Raw genomic sequence first — 22529 nt, 5'->3', positions numbered from 1 at the left:
GGAGCCTGTCAGAAGAACCATCACAGAGAACAGGCCTGGTGTTGATGAGTGATAGTACTATACTATTGGAAGCAATTAACTTCATTTTTCAATTCCCGTTTGAGTCCAGCATTCCTAACAGTAACCCTAAGAAAGCATTCACAAGCCTTTAGTCCTCTAGCTTACATCTAACAAGACGTAGGTTCCAACTCCCCCCTTCAGTCCCACCACAAAACCGCAACCTGTAGCCTTTACGCCCATGCACTAAGCAGCACTGGAAAGTGCCAACCACAGCAGGGTTAGTCCTTAAATGCCCACAGAAGCAAGGAAGCTGCTTGGTAGCCCAGGTATTCTGACCAGTCAGAGAAGCAGGAGGTGGTAATTGTGTTCAAACCACAAAGAAAACAGCAAAATGCAGCTAAGTTGCAAGGTAGGAAATGGAAACGCAGCCCTGGTGTGTGTAACCTACTCTGCATTGTTCAAGTACTTCTAGCGTGATTGCACAGAGAAACACCTCAACTGCTGAGTCAGTTTAGTGATGCAATTTCAACCAGATTTTAAGAATGCAGAGCAGCCAAAGTACACAGGTACCCCAACAAGGCTTTGCCTCCTCCCCACTGAAGGAAAGGTTGCAGCATCATTCTTCTACTTGTATCAGAGAATGAAATCACCAGAACTCCAACTAGGGAAACACTGAGAAAACAAGATCTGAAAGCCACAAGAACCAAAGGAAGCGAGGGCTGATCACATTTTCCTTTTTAATGAGTGCCCTAACACCTAATGGTGAACACTGAATACAACAACTGTCTCGTATTAAATCCAGGGAAGACAGACACCAACAGGAAAGAATCAGCATCACATCAAGTCATCAAGAGCTTCCCCACTTCTGCCAACATAACTTTTCCTCTCAGAATCATAAAGGCTTAATAGAGGAAAACCAGCATGAAGTTAATGCTGCAAACGAGCAACACCCTGTTTGACTACAAACAGTTCAGGGTTTTGCTTTGTGGTTTTGCTTTTGGTTTGCCTTTTAAAAAAACTATAATTAAAAAGATACAGTTAAAAACCCTGGAAAGCTGCTTTACTCTGCAATACATTAAGAAATCCAGTAACTCCAATAAAATCCCCAGATGAGTAAAAGAAATATGAAGTAACAAGTCAAACCCATAAAAAACTGTTTATGTACTATGATAAAACTGATTTTGCACCTCCACAAAGAACACTTCTGCTTGTGTACACTGTTTTTGCTCCATTCCTATGTTAATTTTTAAATAAGCTTTGTAGATATACAAAATAGGTCTGTTTGAAATCTGAATTAGCTGAAAGAAACTGATTAGGAAGCTACTTATGTACCCAATAATGCTTATCCAGATAGCTGCATCAGTGAGGAGTCAGAAGAGATATCCCAGGAATTGTTACAGACTTTTTTTTTACCCATATAGCATTAAATTAATAGTTTTGACTTAAAACCATATTTTTGGAATGGTCTGCACAAGTTCTGAAGATCCCTGCAAGCCTACAACTCCCTATTCTTTCATGGCTATAGTTGAAAACATGAACTACTACATTCACGTTTTTTTACCATGTATAAAACACAAGAGCTGGTTAAGAACACAACAGGTTTTTCTTCATATTCAACCTCATCCAGTCTATTAAGGTTTTATTTGCAGAAGTTTGGACATAACAGCATAAAACATTACCTGGCTATAAACGACTAGCTCTATGCTTTAAACAAGACTTTTCAATAATTTACATACAGAAACAAATGCAACTCAACTAAGCATAAATAATGAATCATTAAAATGAAATAAAACCTTCTTGGTTAGCTACTTGTTGGTCTGCAGGCTTTGTAAAAGTTTTTTTTTTGTAAAAGTAGGATTCTATTTCTACATTTTACACTGTTTATATACAGTGCACAATTTGTAGGAATTGATGAAGTGCCCCAAAAAGGTCCACAATATGTCCTAGACCACCCAGCAGGGTGTCACTGCTTTCCTGTTATGATAGATTTAAATTCTTGCAACACTATCCAGCTGCTACCTGCTCACTTTCAAATGCTCTGAAGTGTTTTCTCACATTGTTATGTCTGGGAAAGTCCCATGGGCATAAAAAAAATTAAGAGCAAACACCACCTACCTTACAAATACACTTTTCAATTAATCCTTTACTCTCCCATGTCAACCTTACTCTGTGTTAGATTCAGCAATCGGTTAACATGCAAGTGTTTTCAGACTTAGAATTCCTAACGTGGAGATTTAGAACAAAACAACTCACCAATAAATGTAGTACTTACTGAAACTAGAAGTGTGGAACATATAATAACTTAAAACAGCATGAGCCTATTCCAGTCCAGTGTATATAGACAATTGTTCCAAGCACAAGTTGCTAATCTCTGCCTGTACTGGAGGAGAGGGGACCCAACCAATTTTATGGTTCACATCCTCCACCACTTTGCTACAAGAAGCAGCAAGTAACCAGCTTCTCTTCACATTCTGTTATCTCCAAATAGATTCATTTCAGGATGGTGCTAGTTTCAGCAACTTTCAGCAGCATAAAGCTCTCCTCTTTTCAAACCAAGACAATCCAAGAAGTTTCCCAAACCACCTTCTCCAAAGGAACTTCAGTGTTTGCATCTGTAATACTCAAAAACAGCCTTCAGTACTATACAAATGAGTTCTTGGTTCCTCTCTTCTTCCCTCAAAAAATTAAAGAAACCAGAAATGCTAAACAGGGAGATATGCATCTTCCAACAAGACCAAGCTTGTAGTTTGTTTGTGTGTGGTGTTTTTGTTTGGTTGGATTTTGTTGTTTTAAACATAGCGATGACATTCCTATTGATATTACTGGTAAACTAAAGCCTCAGCTAAGATTAGGTAAACCTGAAACCCAATGAATGGCCACGGAGTAGCTGCAAAGGGCGGAGAGGTAGAGAAGGAGGTTCCTGACCTCGGAGTGGACACCAAGATTAAGGGAATTGTTGTGGGACTGCACTGAAGAGACTAAGTTAGATCAGCCATACTGCTCAAGCTCTTCCTAAGTATTGCCAGTCCTAAAGCGGCTTCACAAATTCTGGTGGCAGAACAGTTTTACTACAGGTACACAAACACGTGGAAAGCTTTAAGAGCTGGAAGTGTTTAGCAGCATTACAGAACACCCTGTCCAGCACACTTACTGGCAAACAGCACTTGAACAGTCTAAACGGTGCTCCTAACAAAGAGCTGTTGCACAGGCCTGCTGTCAGACAGTGGGCTCACGTACTGAGAAACGTACGTACACAAGCAGACACGTGCAAGGTAACTGATTAAATTTCAGGATGCTCAAGTACAAACAGAGTAAAGGAAGACTATCAACACAGTCTCGCATTTACTTTTCCAAGTGAAATAGCAAAACAGAGCTCCGTGCCAAGGCACTGTATCATCTTCCCATTTAACCAGGCACTTCAGCAGCTCTTTTGACACTACACCAGACTCCATGGTCAATTTTTTACAACAACAACCAAATGCCACTTGCTCACGGAGCCTAACCCCAAATCCTGGATCACTGGGCTGCAATAAGTGGAGAAGTGACCACCTGACTGCTTATGGCCTGCTGTTTCCTGCGTGGCCCAGAACACCTACTCCTGCCAAGTCACAGGTGGGCAACCAGCAACATGAACAAAACAGCGTGAGGGGAACCAGAGCCCTTTCCCCCACCCACAGGATGACAGAGCTGTTTCAGCTCCACTGAGGGGAAGCCCGCCTCTCCTCCTTGCACCAGTGACGTCCTATGTTTTCTCCTCCCGTCTTCATCCCCAGAGTCTCCATACTTTACAAGTCAGTTCAACTCATCTCACAGAAAGCCACCCGAGAGCTTTTCACTCCCTAGCTCCGTGAGCTACAGCAGCTCACAGGATCAAATAAGTACCAGAAGCAGGGAAGAGGCATTCCCTTTGTTTCCTGACAACAAATTCTGAAATCAGTTCACCAAGATGTCTCATGCAAGTACAACCTAATGAGGCAAACTACCTAAAACTGTTCTTGCTGCGACTCATTTCCAGTTAAGACAGAAGTCAGCAGCTTTATCATCACCACAGTCACTAAACTAAAGTCTAAATGCTCTATACAATATACATTTCAAGACAAAGGTGAGAAAGATCCCAAGCGTTTGACAGAGCCCACAGATCAGTGAACTAAGTTCAAACAGGACAGTTACTTGATGACTGCCCCATGAGCTCACAGTGCCTACTGCTGCAACCAGCCTGGTTAAGCCTCAGTCATGAGTCTTCCCTTCAGGTCCTAGAGACAGTGCCCGTTGATTACCAGATTGTGCAGTGCAGTACTACAACACACTACTGTGAATTGCAGCCAATAAATATACCAGGTATCTAACATGGTTAGCGATTTCACAATATATCCAATGTCACTGCTTTCATGATAAGTCACAGAAGTATTAAAAAAGCAAGAATACATTTTAGATCTGTTATACTTCTGATGTTAACATGCAGGAGACTTTCAGTTTTGCCTGATGCCTGTTTTACAAAGATACTCCTCAATCTACCACTCAGCTGCCTACAGAACATGAGGAACAGCAGCAAGCAACCCGCACAACTCCTAAAGCTTGTAACAAGCTAGAGATACTTTGTGCTCTGCAATCTGCACTGCTTCTAATTTCACAGCTACAAAATCACCCAGATACCTTTGGTAGCTGATGGCCTGTTTACTTCTTATAGGATTCTGGCATCCAGCATATAAACAGCCTCATTAATGCACAGCAGCAGGACAGACAAGATCCTACATTAACAGTTGTATTGGGCAACTGCAGCAGCACGGAGAGGACTGAGCTTGCTGGGGCTAAGACCCAGCCCTGCTGCAGAAAGGAGAGGAGCTGGCATCAGCAGCTTGGTGTGCTGCTCCTGCAGCACCAGCAGGATGTGACAAGTACCATCACCATTCTCCAGGAGCACCTTCCTCAGTACATCAAACCAGACTTCAGTGATGGAGGTGGCAGCAGCAGCAAGCCTGGTTTTCTGCAGCTCTAGCAGATGGAGAAGGGCTACATAGAGGTTTTGTTACTCTCTGCATCTCTGGCCTCTTTTCTCATTTAATCCTGCTTCAGACAGTCACTTAGTTTGTCTATTCCTACCACTGGCCTTCAGGTTTGTTTAGATCTTTAGATCAACACAACTCCCCAAGGGAGGGGAGTTAACAAGGCACTTGATTACACAACCTGATCAGGAAAGACTTTCACTTACCTGAGAGCACATTAAATAACAGTTTCCAATACAACAATGGAAGTTGAACATGACTTCTTAATAAAGGAGTACCTTGGTGGAGAGTGAAAAAAATGGCCAGGAGCTTCCTCCCAGAGGCTACAGGTGTTATTTTCAGTCTCGAGATAAGAAAGAGGACAGGAAATTGAGAACACTTGCCTGAGTGCTTAGCCCTCAGAAGTTCTAGAGAAATAAACTCAGCTACGACCAAAACCTAGCTTTCTACTAATTGAAGTCAGAAATTCATGCATACGCTGCCCATCTACCTCCCACACTGCTACCTACCCCAGTGCGCAGCCAGGAGTCACGTGCTCTGCAGTCACTCGTTCTGCCCAGCCTGCACTCGAAAACCTGTAGGATCTTTATATTCAAGTCCTCTCAGTCTCAGAGAAATTTGACAAACGCAGCCAGCAGGCTAGAGTATTACAGACCAGGCAGTATCTGCCTAAGCTTCACTTCCCTAGGAAGCGATACCAAAAAGCCTGAGAAGCACAGCAGCATCATGACCCCAAAGAAGCTTAAGGCAATACCTACCACTCAACCTAACAGCAGACCTGTCTTCCCAGCTGAAGGACAAACACCACCACTAAGGGAAAAAAGGGCTGGGTTCACATGATAAGCACTTCAGCAGTTCCCAGAAACTGAAGACAGGGATAACTATTTCCTCATCCATGTGAATAAAATGTGATCAAAAACCTTAAATTCCTCTTGCAGTCTTAAACAGTCAAGACAAAGTATCCTAATAACCGAACAGTCTGAAGAGTACAAGCATAAAAGTGACTTCAGGAAAAATCCTATTAGGATTATACAACTCCCAGTGCAAATAGCTGTACCCGCACAGAATATTACACTGTCTACCAAAGACAGCAGAGAAATAGCTAATAATATTTAGGGTAGTTGAAACTGCTGAAGATTATACCTGCAGCTTTAAAGTCTTGGAGGTACAATCTGTTTAGTCAGTTTTTTAGGAGAAATTAGCAGGCTGCAGACAGAAGTTGTAGCCATACAGCAATCTGATCCATATCCAGAGTTAAATCAATGTATGTTCTTCCACCTGTGCGCGTGAACATGAGCTTTGGCTCGCTACTCAACAGACATCGCTTTGGCTAGGATAATGGGTATACAACATCTTAAATAATCATGGTGAAACACCCATTGCTCATGTTTTTCAGGAACAAAAAGCTCTAAAAACATGAGGCCTAGGAGTGAAACTTTCTCCAAAAGCCATTTTCAACTCCTAGACCCTGAGGATTTGCTCATTTTCTTGAGATGCTTGGAACTCGTTCACAAACGAAAACAAGGCTGCTGTTCATACAGACTTCATTTGCTACAGCAAGACCTGCACTTGTAAGAGAACCTTTAAATATGCTGAGATACAGTAAGATCACACACCTCTGGTAAAGTTTTCCATGTGAACGGTTATTTAAAAGGTTGGGAGCTGAAATGTTTATTACAGTTTGTCTTTCTCAGGAGACCAGATTTACTTAAGTTGCCAATACGTTTTGTCACTCATATGACTGAAAGCCAGAAACCAGTCACGGTGTCAACACAGCTTCATCACGCAAATCGTTCTTATTGAACGGGGTGTGAAAAATCCATGGAAAAGCTTCTGATTTTGATAATATGAACACTTGTTCTTATTTATATGAGTTAGTTATGCTTGTAACTCAGGGAAAGAGAATGCTGGTTGAAGTTAGCCACAGCAATTCTTCCAAGACTTGGGCCCAGGTGCTCTTTCCTACTTTCACCCAGCAGCTGTAATTCTAATCAGTTAGAAGTATCTGCTTCTTCACTTAAGTTACAAGACCACTTGTAGAAAACAAAAAGCTACGTTTGAGAGACAAGGGTGAAGAGTGCCCTTGCAGTTTCTGGGGCAAGCTTTGTTTTAACCCTCCTCTCTCTTTCCCTTTCTTAAACATTGCCAGTCTATTTCCCTGTTAGAAGCTCTGTTCTCTTCCACAACCCCCACTTTGTTTTTTTATCTGGACAGAAAAAGGAAAAAAAACACAAGTCTTTCAGGATGCCAGCAAGAACTGCCCAGGATAAAGGCACAGACAATACAGGAATATAAATTAATCACTGTGAAACCCCATCAATCAGTTCCTCGATCTTTACACAAACGGAAGGTTTAGAAGATCTGTGGCAACTAGGACAGCTCACTCCCCACTTGACTCCTTTTGACAAAAACCCCACAAAACAGATGTGCAGCCCTTCCCCCGAAGTTCATGATGATTTATGAAACTGAAAAGCTTTGATATTTCTATTTGTATACAATTCTGGCATTAACCATTCAGGAGGTGCAGGCATAGCCCAGGTGTGCCTATACAGTTAAAAGAGCTGCAGGTGCTGCTTAGTAATAAATTGAAATGCAAGCTACAGATCTCCGGTACACAAGTAGCAGTGCTCAGGAGTGAGCCTTTCCGCAGCCCTCTGTCAAGGACATTTTTCAGAGCAAGGAGAGCAGCAGCTTTTGAAGACCCACCTACTTAGCGAACCACAGAGCCGTGCTTACAAAGCTTACAAAGAGGGAGAAAGATGCAGGCTCAAGTGATTCCTCAGTCCTCTGCTCCTGCACATACCAGCTCCATCCAGCTTCCCACCATCCCCAAGGGTAAAGATTTGTCAAGACTTCCTGGCAGCAAGGGCAACCACTCCCCTTGAGGAAGGAAGGATGAGACTAATGACAGTTTTTATAAGCATACGCACGCCAACTACCACACGCTTGCAGCCCTTACCACTATTGCTCACAGCACATTCTAAAGACCTATGAACAGCAGCAGTTTTGATTTAAAGTCTTTGTGATTTTACCAGGAAAAGAAAACTTGTTATATTATTTCTGGAAAACAAGGATTTGGGAAAATGGGGCTTTACGATAACAAAGTATCACTGCTATTGTCAACATTAGGCTTTGACTCCAGGAACCACAAAGCAATCAGGAACTTTGTCAGCTCCCAGATACCTAAATTTATCTAGGCAAACACGCAATTCAGAAAGGAACAATAGCTACACAAGCTGAGAAGGTGCCTGGTACGCGCATGTAAAATAGGAAGTCCAAGTCACCTTCAAAAGAGGTGCAGGATCTCTGGGGCTCCATCTCTCCCCCAGGACATTTACTGCTACTTGCCCTGTTCTGCTCTAGAGGTGCTGCTTTGGGGACCAAAGCAATCCTCACTGCCCTAATTGCAGTGCCCACACAACACTGCTCACTAAACCATCCCATACTCAACAGCAACCCCTGGGACTACCCAAAAGCGATCGAATAACCCAAGAAGAGAACGCCATGCTTGTACGCTGTTACTCAAGACCTCAGACCGTAAGAACAGTGGCTATACGTGACCGCGTTATGAATCACACACAGGAGCACAAAGCAGTGGCAGGTGACTTTCCAGGTGCCACTTAATGCTCTGACCATAGCAGCAGCAGCGTGGAGACACGCGACCACAGCCACAGCTCGCCTTGCCACAGTGCTCCGCTCCACACACCTCCGATTCGCTTGAGACATCCCATTTCATACATGAAGACACACACAGACGTGGAACCAAGAGACAGCAAAAACAATTATTTTTCCAATAAAAAGCTGTTAGCACTGATTTGATAGGCTTCCTAATTTTACACAAACACAACTTAAGATCCCAGGACCAACTGTTACACCCCATACATACAGAAAATAGCTGCAAGCACTGTCAGCAGCAATTATTCTAAGACCTTGGGCAAGTTTCTATCAATCTAGAGGGCTCAGCCACTCTCCCCATAGCACAGCAGGTAAGAAGCTGCTGTGCGCAGCTGCCTGCTCCTCCTCTGGCCTCCCCTCATCAATTTCTCCTCAGTTCATTCACATGAGCACAGTTACCTCGGATCATTTCACAGAGCTGCAGAACAGGCTGGTCGGACAGCTAAGGAGATAGGAATAAGCAGCTGGACAGAGCAGCCCCCTAGCCCCGACCTGCCAGGCCAGAGGAGTTTGTCTGACCGGGCAGCTAGAGAACAACAGAGCCTTCCCACAGCAGGCAGCACGACTTCCCCCATGCCTGCTGCTTTTAACCAAACAGTAGGAAGAAACGTCCACCTTTAAAAGAAAGTGCCATATAATTATGGCTATTGGGAGGGGAAAAATGGAGCTATCAAATTTTAGACAGCTTATGAACTAGGCAAAGAGCATTACAAGCGTGAAACATTCCATACAAGATGCATCAGACCACCGAACCACCTGTATTTAGCACAGCCACCACTTTCGATAGAGCACCACCACCCAGTACAGCTGAAAACATTGGGGAACAACATCATTTATGGCCCTATGCTCATTTAAAAATTCAAACAATCACCTGGTGAGGAACTTCACAAGAAGTATCGTTGCTACAAGCATTCAGTCACAGGATTATTTTCAACAATTTCTATCCTTATTACTGAGAGCCGAGGTATTTCTTTTTGAGGAACTCAAGAACGACCAACTCACAACAGCAACTGTTGGTTTTATATTCATCTGAGACTTTTAATAAAGATGTTACAAGTCTAAGCTTTTGAAGTATCAGAAAAAGATTAGAAGACAAGAACTGATTGCTAAAAAAGTCATGAAAAGAAGGTTATCACTTTTCTAAGCAATGGAGGACACGAACACTAGCATTATTCTACCTAGAGATAAGTCTATCAAGTAACAGAAACTTGAGTTTTGTTTTTAAGAAAACAGTAAAAGTGTGCTTCATTAATAGATCTCATTCTGGCTGCTGAAATGATATCGGCTGCAAGCCCGGCACTCTCACAACTGTATGTGCGGAGCTGAAAGCAGAGCCTCTGAAGCCGCAGTTGCTGCCCAGGCCAAGCGCACGTGAGGAGCAGCCAGCCGGGCCAGTGAGGGGCTGGGAGATCAGCTCCCTGGCAAACCCTTTTTTTTAAACAGCGGTGTCAGCACTCTAGCTTTTGCCAGCATAGAAACAATTAAGTTTTTTCCAGGTATTACCCAGATCTTCACTGAAAACTTGAAGTGTCACTGTATATTGACAACTTCAACGGCACACCGAGTTCAGCCTTTTCTAGGAGCCAAAGTTCTCCAGAATTTCATTAAGCTATTGCTCTGGGGCAAAAAGCAACAAACAACGCAGCTGGTTAAAGTGTTAGAGCAATGAGGCAAAGGGAAGGCAATATACTGCCAGCCACGTAACATGGAAAACAGGGAAGGTAAGATCACTGATGGGAAATAGGGGAACAGAGGCACAGCTCTCGGTCCATCTGTGACACAAAGCAGTGGCAATAACCTGGCTCTGCAAGTGACACTGACCCTAAGCTCAGGCAGGAACCCATCCGTCCCTTCCCTGAGGGCTGGCAGAAGCAGCCTGTTTCTTGGCTTGGGGTCATGCCTCGAGACCAAATCCCTGCTCTTTCACATCAATTCTTCAGTCAGTAATTGAATCTCAATCTGTTGTCTCCACCCACTCAGAACCCACTGTGCTATCAGAGCAACTACCACACAACTGTAACACCAGGGCTTGGGGATTAAGAACTAGTGGAAACTGGGAAATTTAACTCCCATTGTTAAATTCAGAGAAGTAACACAGAGTGTGCTGTTAACTGCTACAGTCAAGAGGCACCTCCCGAGTGGTGCTCTCATTAAAGAGAGAAACATGCCACAAAGCAATACAGGTGGATGCCCCAAAGTTCAAGTTCCTGCATCATAAATTTAGCAGGCACCCCGTTAATTTGAGCACAAAGCCCAGTGGCGGCGGCTTTCCGCCCCACGCTGTGGAATAAACCACCCCGCAGCACCCACACCGCCGAGAGGAAGGCGCCAGAGGAGGGTGCCCGCCGCCCCTCGGGGCCGGGCCCCCTCCCTCCTGCCCGTACCTGCTGAAGAACTCGGCCAAGCCGCTGCCGCCCGCCGCCCGCCGGGCCCGCTCGGCCGCTGGGTGCGGCGGTCCCGGCGGCGCCGTCCCTCCGCGGGGCAGGTGCTCCGGGGCGCTGCGGCGGCGGCTCACCTCGTACGTGTTGCGGGAGCCCAGGCTGACGTCCGTGAAGCCCGGCGGCGGCCCCGGGGCTGCCGGCGGGGGGCTGCCGCCGCCCGGCCCCGCCTCGCCCCGCAGGCAGCAGCTCCGCAGCGGCTCCTCCAGGGCCGTCCCCGCGGGGCCGCCGCCGCCGGGGCCCGGCGAGCAGAGAGGAAGCCCCCGTTCTGCACTTTCGCTTCCTCCTCCTCTCATGGCGGCCCGGCGCGGCCCGTCCCGACGCCCGGGGGGCCGGCGGCGGCTCGGCCCGCAGGAAGCCGACGTCCCCGTTGGTCATCGCCCCCGCGGCGTGCGGGGCGGCGCCGTTGGCCGGCTTCTCCGGGCAGCGCCTCCCGCCCGCCGCGGGCCGAGCGCCGCCAGGTACCGCTGCAGCAGCAGCCGCTGCCGGCCGGGCCCGCCGCTCCCCGGCCTCAAGCCCCGGCTCCCATCCCGCCCCGTCCTCCTCCTCCTCCTCTTCTTCTTCTTCCTCCTCCTCCGCCGCCGCCGCCTCCCGCCGGCCCGCGGGGAGCACGCCCGGAGCCCCGCCATCGTCCGGCCCCACCATTTGCCGCCGCCGAGCCCCGCCGGTGCCAGCGGCGCAGCCCCCCCGGCGCGGCGGGGCGGGGCGGGGGCCCGGGGGGCGGGGCCACACGGGGCGGGGCGGGCGGCGCGCGCTGCTCAGCACCGGCGGCGCCGCCACCGCCCGCAGCCGCCGCTCAGCGTGAGGCAAGGCGCATGCGCGCGGCGCCGCCCCCCCGGGAAAGGGGCCATAGAGAGGCAGGGAAGGGAGAGCGCCCCCGCCCGGCCCGGCGGAGATAGCACCTGGGGGGGGGGGCCGCACCGCGGGCACCTGCACCTCCCAGCGTGTCCCTCAGGGGAAACGAGGCGCTCCCGTGAGAGAGCAAGGCCAGGAGGCACTGGTTAAAGAAAAGGCAGAGGGCTTCACGCCCCTACTGCAGCCCTAACACCACAGCCACCACACCACACCACAGCCACCAGGCTGTCACCCCCAGGCCAGCCCCAGCCCCTCACAGGCGCTCCCGTCCCCGCCGCACTGCACTCACAGCCGGTAGCAGGGGAAGCGCAGCTCCCCGGGGAGCCCCCGGCCCGCACAGCCCTCCATCCGGCCGCCCCCGCACCTGAGGGCCCGGCTTTTAACCGCTGCCAGGTGCGGCGTGCCCGGGGACAGGCCTCGGCCCTGAGGTGGAGTGGGGAGGGGGCCGGGAGCTGCCAGCAGCCTTAAATGGTGTCTGACCTGAGGGTGTCTTAGGAACAGGGATTTTAGGTAGGAATCTTCACCAAGAAAAAGCTGTTGCATTTCATTATGATTTATTGTAAGGACTTTGCAGTCTGAAGTCTTCCAGGCTTGTCTTTAGTAAAGAAATAAATAAAAAATGGTCTGTGGTGTGTTTTTTTTTGTTTGTTTTGTTTTGTTTTGTTTTCCCCTTGTCACTGTACTTCTGAGGTCAGGCAAGCAGCGCTGGGTGTTTTCCATGGAACAAGCAACTCTGATCTCAGCCATTTTGACATGAGTAGGTAGCAAATACTTGGAATCTCAGAGGTTAGAGGACACACATTGTTTTGGTTTGTTTTCTTCTGCCTTGCCTTTCTTGAGAGGAGGTACACAGCCTCATCCAGTGACAGCTGGGTGAGATGAAGGACCATTGGCCTTCAGCTGCTTGGAAAAATGCCCAGTAGAGGTTGCCAGCGTTACCTGTCCCGTGGTATGCCAGCTGGACTGCTTGTGGGAACGCTTTGTAGGCTACTTCAGTCAAACCAAACCATTAGAAAGGATGAACTAATTAAGCTTTTTTGGTTAACTAATTTTTTTTAATTAAGCTTTTTGCTGCTGTAACTAAAATGGTAGGTTTTCTGTTCTGCGCTGTGACACGTGGCCTGATCAGCATGGCTGATGAGTGGACATAGATGACGGGTGCTACAGAGGCTCTCTGTACTCTGTGCAAATGGAACATGCAGCTTGTGCAACACATGCCACAGATCCTCTTTTAAAGTAGGGGTCTGGGCACGCAGCTCATCCATCCACCTTGCATTTCTTCTAGAGTACTTTAAACTGAAGCAGCAAGCAGAATATCCCAAGGAGCACCTGAGTAGTCAACAGCTATGGGCAGCACAGATACAGTGACTTCAAAAGTAATAAAAAAGGAGGGGACTGGGTAGTGTTCTATCCGTCTTAAACTGGAGATTTCATACACAGTAACAAGGGATCAACAGTGAATTCATTTAACGTCTATATATTCATTGTTACCCTGGGCAATGTGCTATAAAGTGAGCTGTTGTGGAGGCATAGCAGCTTTCTTTGCCTTACATGTAACAAAGTAGTGGGTGCAGTGTGAATCCATAAAGTATGAATTATCCAGGAACTCACTCTGTGCCAGAAAAAAATGAAAGAGAAAGCTGCCTTGGTTAGAGCAAATTTTAGGTTTAAGGAAGCACTCAGAGGTCCACAGAGTATGTTGTGTGGATTTTCAACTGTTTAACTGGGATGCTGCAAGATGCAGCGTACACCCCAAGATGCTGAGCAAAAAAAATAGACTATATAAAACTAAGAAGACTATATAAAACTATATAGACTAAAATGTTACTACATAGATCCTTAGTATCCAGTATTTTATATAAGAAATAGCATAATTTGTTAGTGAAAAGAAAATAGATGCTTAGATGAATATTGTAAATAACTTAAGGGGCAGTAGTTTTATATTGCCCTAAAACTGATTAGGGCAATTTGCATATAATAAAATCATTTGTGCTCCTGGCTCTCTCAGGTGACTGTTATGAAGGGGAAAACTTTACCAAACAAGTTTGTAAAGAAACAGTCACATAACAGATTCATTGAGCTGAGTTCTTTTTCCTTCGCTAAGACCTTTTATGCGAGAACAAAGCCTGTAGCTCAGTTTATAAAATACCTTAACTGTGAGGAAGATACTCCAGGTGTTTTGGATGACAGAAAGAAGAGAGTTTCTTTTCTACCTTAGAAGGCTGTCAGCTCTGAGTGCAGTGCCAGTTGTGGGGGGTAGCAAGAGAATACACATGAAACAGGAGCTAAGCGAGAGAGTCTGGCTAGTTTGTTTTCACTTTTAGCCACTGAAAGAGAAAGAGAGCAACTGTCACTGGTTTCATTATTTTATGTTACAAAGAACATGTGCAAGTTCCATGTAAGCAAATCCCCGCTGAGATGGTGTACAAGTAATTAATGCATGCAGACTTTGCTCCAAAGAGTTTACAATTAAAATACCATGTAAGGAACAAGCCGGGCTTTACAGTACTCCTTACTCAGGGTTTGCACAAACGGCAATGTTTGCAACCCTCGTTCCAAAGATTTATAGCATGCTACAGTGACCCAGTCTTGATGCCTGAGAGGGCTGTTAAATACACAGGCAGCAGAGAACTAGACCTGTCTGCATCCTTGACTGTTTTTGACAGCTGACCTTTCAGTACAGTCCCTCATTAGGAATAGCCCCTGTCTATCACTGCACCCTTTCAAAGGTCTGAACGCTTAGGAAATGTCACATATCTCTCATATAATTGACACAATTCTAGGTCACTAGTTTTAGTTCTGGTTTCCATTTTGATTGGTGTTGCTTCATATGGTTATGGATTTTAGTGCTACAGACCATTTTTTATTCCCAAGTCTAAAAAAAATTAGGAATATCCTGCAATAATGTAGGGATCCAATGTTGCAAATGTTGCAAATGACATGCAATGTGACATGAATGTCATGCAATGCATGACATGAAATGGTATGCTGTAGCCAGTGCTGAAAACACATGGCTATGAACTCTGCATATTTTGGTGAGTGGTCCTTCCAAAACGAGCCTTACACAGTGCTACTGGCAATACTGAGAAAATACAAATATATTTATTCAGGAACAAACCATACAAACCCTAAGCCAATGCCCATCAGCACGTTCTTGTTTTCAAAAGAACAACGTAGCTAGGCATCAGATGTTAGTTCACCTCTTATGCCAAACAACACTGATAACTTAAATACACATTTATTAGTTACACACATAACCAACATGTAGCTGCTGGTTTCCCTGTGTCATTTCATTACTTCTGTAATTAAAAGATGGAATGGCTTCCTCAGATCAATATACGGGAAGAGCCGTACCCTCAGGCTCCCAAATCCTCAGGTGCTCTTGTATGTGCAATACAGTTGTGCTCTTTGGCAGTTCACTACAGAGGCTCTAGTTTCTTTGGAAATGCTACTTTGGCAAGAATCTCTTTATACTCCACTAATAGCAGTTTGCACTTTTAATACAATGCCTTCTGGACTAGATTTCATCACAGACTATAGCTAACAATTAATTAAGACTTCAGAGACGTACTGTTTGGCAGACCCACACACTGCAGGCTTCTCCTTAGAACATTCCCAGTTGTGCTGCAGTCCCAGAATTAGACTACACTCAAACATGCTGTGTACATGTATTAAGATAATTCAGCCTGTGGTGCTTTTGCTCGTGTATGCTCATGCTTTCTGTATTGCAAATAGTGTCAAAACCTCCCTGAGCATTGGAATGGGTTAAACTTATGTGATGTCATCACGTCATTGATGTGATGTCATCAATGGGTTAAACTTATTCCTATGCTATGTCATTAATAGTAATAAAATCACTTATATGGATAATAAAATACAAGCAGGAAAAAAAAAAAAAAAGAAAAAAAAAGAGAGGATTGTTTGGATTTTCCCTTTTATTTCATTTATTTATTTATTATTTGCCAAGTCATATTGGATTTGTATTCTATTTGCTTTGTGTTGTAATAGACTCTGGGGGCTATGAGAACAGGACTCTGTCTTTGCATTCTCTAAACACCGTAAGCTATGTTCACATTAATTTTTTAGGAATAATCTAACTGACCTGATTTATGCTGCCCTGACCCTACAGTGTTACGTCGGCATACACAGAATGGCTGTACAATGTTTGCTGAGACTGAGCATCAGGTCCTGGGCACCCTGGAATTCCATCCACTAAATTTAGTGGCAAGAGAAGTCCTCTAACAGATGAAACAGTCCTTCCTCTTGACCTCAGTAAGAACTGAACTGGGGTTAGAACTATGTGCAGATGAAAAATTTTAATTGAATTTCATTATAAACTATTTTGTTGAGATTTAACCAGCATAGAAGCTTTCAAACCTGTCATGGAAAGTTGAAGAAATTGTCACAGTCTGTAAGAGCAAATGGTAGAAAGAAAAAATAATTCCTCAGCGGCAATGTTGTCGTGAACAACAACTTACTGTATCCCAGCTCCTGGTCACGCATTCACCTTCTTAATCTTGCCTGTTGTTATGCCACCTCAGCTGGTTGTGTGGCAATGCAAAGAATCAGACTGATGAATTGATATGACTGGAAAATATCTTAATTTTTTGCTGTGTCATTTTACAGCCCCAGCAGTTCTGTTGGTTTTGCAGCACATGAAGCTGGGTGAAGCAGGCATGAATAAATAGCCAGAAGCAAGAGTTGCCTGCCTCAGTTTACAAAGTGCTGTTGTGAATGCTGAACCAGGTCCTGAGCAGTAGTAAACAAAAGTTTATCCTTAAAAGAACAGGCCTCCTTATCTTGGGCAAACAGAATAACAGGGAGCGGTTGGAAAGGGTAAGGTTCAATTTACTGCTCTGTGCTTAAGCTGTGCAAAACTGGCAGACGGGCCCTTAGGAAATGGTGCAGCCAGGCACAGCCAGTACAACTGGGGCTAATCACAGGCCAGGCAAAAGGGGCAAAACTTCTAAAGCGCATTATTTCTTAAGGCTACTTGTTGAGTGTATTTACGAAGAAATGTTTGTCTATCTGTAAAAAACAACATGCAACAGTTGGCACCATGGACGGATAGGAATGAGGAAAACGAGGAAGAAAAAAAAGAGACATATATTACTATGCAGAAATATCACCTCCTGTTTATCCAGTGTTGCATCCTACGCATATCCTGAGCTATTTTCCAGACCACACTGAAAGCTTATGTTGCTGAGTTATTCTATACAGGTTTTTATGCTATGTTCATCACTATGGTATCCCAGTCCAGCACTGCATTAGGGAACGGCTGTAAGTACAACCATTAAGAAATGGATATGTCTAAACTGTGGGACAGAGGAACACTTCTCATTTCCCAGTTCCAGAGGTATACCTCATTTTACCCCAACTTGATGTCAAGAGCTAATCATGTATCAGGCTCCCCGCTTTCTCCATGCATGGGTGTGCACAGAAGGAAAACCAAAGAAAGGCTGAAAGGGAGCTGGTCCCCAGCGTAAGCAGCTGGAGTGTCTCACGGGAAGTGCTGGTCATGCAGTCAAGATGTAACCAGTGCAACTAATTTGTCATGTTCTAGCACAGGGAAAGGAGCACATGCTACAGGTAAGAGTTTTTGGTTGTTTTATATCTGAACACAGATTTGCTCCACCTTTTGCTAGAGAGAAAAGCAGAACACCAAGTGGCTGGAGCTGCTGGGGATAACACTGCGATCAAGTGACTCCTGCAGGATGAATTTTGTCTGAGCAGAGAAAATTCCCAAGTAGATATTAACCAGGATCTTCACTGTGAACTTGAAGTCTAGGAAAGCCTTGAAGATAAAGAACAAGAATGGAATCTGAACCAATTCCTGAGGTAGCCAGAGTCAGCTGTGGAGGCCTGATTTTTTGTTCCCACATCTGTGCCTGCGTGTCTGTAAGTGTACTCAAACACCAATGCCCTTAAATGCAATGACCTTAAATGCTATAGTCCAGTTAGGCTTGCAATTGCTTGCCAGTATGGGATAATAACCTAGCTTAGATAAAAGAAAGTTTGTGCTGTCAAATGAGTGTTCAGGAGGAATCCTAAGAGTGTTCCAAAGTACAGGTTGGATAGATTGCAGGGATGTGGGATCTCAAAGAAAGGAGAATGAATGCAGGGTTGTAAAGCCTTCAAAAGGCTTTTGTCTGTCTTCTGGCATCATTTCTGTCTTACTTATATTCTGTGTACCTAATTGTTGTTATTCCTCAAACACAGGTCATCTTCACAGTTGGCAGTGGCATGGCCATCTCTTCAGGACAGAAACAATTGCACATCATCTCTGTATTGCCTAACCATGTACTCCAAACACTTCCAACAGCAGCTGCATGCAAACTTTTAACAAGACTAGAGATCAAAATGGTCCTTGTGAAACACTAAAATACAGTGGTTATTGTGTGTCACATCTGCAGGGCGCTAGAAAGCTTTCCACGTTGCTGACAAGCACTGTTTCACCCAATCTCTAAAATGAGCAAGTGCAGAACAAAACAAAAAGCAATGTTGTGGCTATCTGAAATTCTTTTAAGTCAAATCATTTTGAGAAATTAAATTGCACTTCTTACTGCTGAGTGCTGGGCACTATCCCATGTAGACAGAAAATCCATTTTCAGTCTAGCCTCTGAAAATACCACATATCTTCTGTCAGAAAACTATTTCCACATTGTGGAGACTTGGACAAAACAAAGTAAGAAAAACTCACATTGCTTTTCTGAGAAATTGAAGTTTGCATCTTCTGAAGCAAACCAAGCGGATACATTCCCAACCTAGCACAGAGCTTTTTGTCAGAAGTGGAGCACAAATGATTAATTTCTACAGGAACCTGAATATGATTTGGCGATAATTCTGCCACACCAGTTAGTACGAGTGCGTATAAACAAATTTTTATTCTGCAAAGTGCTGCGTGTGCCCTCTGTTGGAAACTTATGAAAGATTCCTTTTCTTAATTTTAATTTTAAAGCTTGCTTTATAAACGCAATGACAGTCAATGAAATGTTCGTATCCTAAAGAATACGGAGGTAACATTTTGAAATAATCAACACTTTATTATAGACTGGTTTTCACATTGTTATTATCTTGATTACTTTAATCTAGACTAAACACTGGTTAGAATAACTTAAGTAGTGATTTCTATAGCAATGTAATGTACTTTGCATTTCTGTTTACAAAGCAAAATCAAAAAGCTCTCTGCTCTGCCTTGCCTCTCTGAAAAAGGGCAGCCGCTGTCATACAGCACCCGAGCAGCTGGAAGCGTTGCTTTGTTCAGTAAAGCTCTGGCTTTTCTGTGGTGGAACACAAAAATACAGCTCAGACATGAGGGTAAAGATTGCATCGAAACCATCTTTCTGCCTCCTAAATTATGGGCTGTGTTAGGAGCCAACTCAACCCAACACGCCTCCAGGCAGCCTTGCAGGCTGTTTTACCTTCCAGCAGCGCTTCATGCCTGCCAGCAAATCGTGTCAAAGATCAGAAAAGCCATGAGCCCTGTCCCAGGGCTGCCCGGGCAGCAAAGCTTCTGGATTTTTAGACCATACCTAAATGTCGTACTGGGCCTTTCATCCGTGCTGGTACTCAACTTAGTTATTAAATGGCAATTATTAGCACCTGCATGAAGGCATTTGCATTTGAAGGTGCTGAGTGAGAAATACTGGGGTTCAGTCACTGCCGGCCCTCCCAGGACAGTCCAAATCAGCAGGCCGGGGTGATGTGTTACCAGCCAGCTCCTTGGCCTGAGCTGTCCCGTGAATGCAGCAAACTGCAGCTGTGCTGGGCAGGGATGAACCAGGGAGCTGGTAAATGTTGGGCCACTGAGAACAGCAGACAGAAAAACAGGCAAGAGATTCACTTATACCAGTTCTGGAGAGTAATGGGAGGAACAGCATTCTGATAGAAGAAAACTTGCTGATGGCACTACCACGTGATATCAATGCAGAAAGTCACTGGAGACAGGGCTGACTTACTGAGGCTGATCGGAACAGTGCTGGAAAACATACAATGCAGGATGCTCAGAAGATGGATTTTGCCTTTAAACTGAGCCTCACCCAGCAGACTAAAACAAATTATTTTAGCATTACCTGTTTTGGAACACAAATGTGATTTTTCTATTTAGTAATAAGTATTCACTTGTTTCTTGGCACAACACTGAACTCACTTGTTCAATCACAATAATATTATAATTTATTCTAAAGCTATGACCTTTTTTGAAGGAAAAGGTCTAGAAATATTAAATTTCTTTTGTATATTTATTGCTAACAGAAAAGATCAAGTAGAAACAATTGAAGTAAGATAGTTCATGTTCAATGCACAGTTATGAAATGTTCCTCTGAAAAACAAGCTCTTTGAATTAGTTGTTTTCTTTCATGCTGTTCTCATTAAAGCTGCAATTCAAATGATAGTTGATTGGACCTCCTACACTTCTGCCCGCTCAAATATAATTTCTATAGTTTTAAAAAGATTTTTAAATCTACCTATTATTTAAAAGTTTATCACTTCAATACCTTTTGTACTCTTGTCATTTACAGTATTCAGTAAATACTGTATTACAGTATTTATTATTTACAGTAGTCATTTGCTAGTCACATTAATTATATGTGAAACAGTAGACTTCTGTAAAATGACAGAATTAATAATAATGCTCAAAAAGGGGAACAGTGAAGAAGGCAGAATTCTTACCTCAGTGCTACCTACTGCCTAAAGAAACAACAGAGACATTCAGAGGTGAACTTCTGAATACCAGGAGGTACTGTTAGCAAAAACATGAAACTTTTGTGTCAGACCTGGACTGTGAAAATAGTGCACCGTGTTTAAATTGATTGTGCTTATTCTTTTATGCTGAAAATTCTTTAAACATTATCCTTCAAAAAAGAAGCTTCCATTTATCTCTCGTGGAAATCTGTTTAGCTGCTGAGTGGCCCAAACGCGCAAGAGGTGGCATCTTCACTGCTGAGTACCCGCTGCATGGTGATACCAGCAAATGCTGTGGAAGAGCCGCTTGCCTGTTCTCCCGCTTCTTGGTCTGACACCCTTATGCAGGAATCTCCATGGTGAACAGGGACTGTCTTCCAAATTAGATCATATGAGAGCATCACGGCATCACCACAGCCTGGTTTTCATGAGCTATCGTGTATGGTGATGCTAGGAGGGCCTTTCCAAAAAGTGAATTTGACATCTCTGGTCTATATAGCCGAGAGAGAAGACAGGCACTTCTCCCAGAAAAGTATTTCAGTTAGGTGTACATCACTTTTATTATCCTTACTTAACCTTAAAGGTATTCCAAATTCAAGAGCTGATTACTAAGCAGCTCTCAGTGAAATCACTCTAAGAACTGTACTAACTTCAAATGATGTGAAGAGCTACAGTGGACTCTGTATTGGACATCACGGATTCAAGTTATTTCTATTAAGCCTGAGCAGACTAAGCATGCTTTTGATACTTAGCTGTTGATTTAGTTATTCTTTCTTTAACTTGTCTAGACAGTTTCTAAAACAATGAATTATTCAGTGACTTCCAATTCTATCATACGGCTAATCCATATCTCTGTAACAAAAATATCATTTATATGGCTAATCCATATCTCTGTAACAAAAATATCATTTACTTTCAACGGTAAATGCTGGATTCACTATGCCAATAGATTGGCAGTCTCAGTATATGATCAAGCTCATAAAATTCACATAGCAATGAAAGCAAGCATAAAACATCTAAAGCAGGGTGATAGGTACACACACACGCATATATAAGTACACACTATGTGCAGAATTGGATATATTCTTTAGCTACATGGAACAAAATAAATAGGTGGATGGATAGATAGGTAAGAGACGATCATATTTGTTTCAGATGTTACATTATTGCCTTCAAAGCTATGTGACATTTTCTTGCAAGACATTTAAAATCACAAGCACAGCTGTAACAGTCACAAGCAGTAGCTGTAAAAGCAACCACAAAACCCAGTTTAGTGTAATTCAAACACTGCCAATGGTTTTTAAGAATGCAAGGAAGACAACTTACTTATTCAGAGCATCATTCTGCCAACACCTTAATACAGCTTTACAAAGTGTAATCATGTACCATTTAATTATACTGCTTCGTGAAGTTGGTTATAATAGTGCTCCCCCTCTGGACGAAGTATCCAAACTAAACGAACCCTTCAGCTGACCGCTGTTGGTATTACATTCACTTGACAAAGCAGTAACGACTGGCACTGGAAAACGGACACGTTACTGACCTGCTCGAGGCCGCTGCTGCCAGCGAGGGCTGTGGTGTCCTCCCAGGGTGTCCTCCCCTTGTGCCTTGGGCTGAGGCATCGCAGCCTGGCAGAGCGCTCAGTTTCCACCCGCTTCAGTTGTCCAGCCAGCTGGAGCACTGGGGTCCTACACGAGGCTTGTGCTCCAAATGCAGCAACAGTATATTATGAAAGGCTTCATTTTAAGTTCTGAATCAGATCTCCTCTTAATCATAACGTGTGCTATAAATGTGTGAGCTCTCAGTCTAGGTTGAGAAAGTTTCACAAGGGAGAAATATGAGAAAGAGAAGGGAAGGAGAGGGAGAAGGCAACCGG

At 44.3% G+C, this 22529-nt stretch overlaps 1 protein-coding gene across 3 annotated transcripts in view; it reads right to left on the bottom strand.

The window, feature by feature from the left end:
* TBC1D12 (TBC1 domain family member 12) overlaps nucleotides 1-12414 on the bottom strand; it is a 42337-nt gene extending 29923 nt beyond the window's left edge. The window contains exon 1 of one of the 3 annotated variants that reach the window (XM_040563619.1): nucleotides 12261-12414. In XM_040563619.1, the coding sequence (XP_040419553.1) occupies nucleotides 12261-12319 (59 nt within the window). In that variant the 5' untranslated portion in view covers nucleotides 12320-12414. Of the gene's footprint in view, nucleotides 1-11062; nucleotides 11728-12260 lie in introns of those variants that run through there. The other 2 variants (XM_040563616.1, XM_040563617.1) reach the window with 2 other exon arrangements.
* Nucleotides 12415-22529: the final 10115 nt, after the last annotated feature.

This window comes from Cygnus olor, chromosome 7 (assembly GCF_009769625.2).
Source record: "Cygnus olor isolate bCygOlo1 chromosome 7, bCygOlo1.pri.v2, whole genome shotgun sequence".
NCBI lineage: Eukaryota > Metazoa > Chordata > Aves > Anseriformes > Anatidae > Cygnus > Cygnus olor.
The sequence above is the reverse complement of the archived record's forward strand: the minus strand, read 5'-3'. Positions and strand labels throughout refer to the sequence as shown.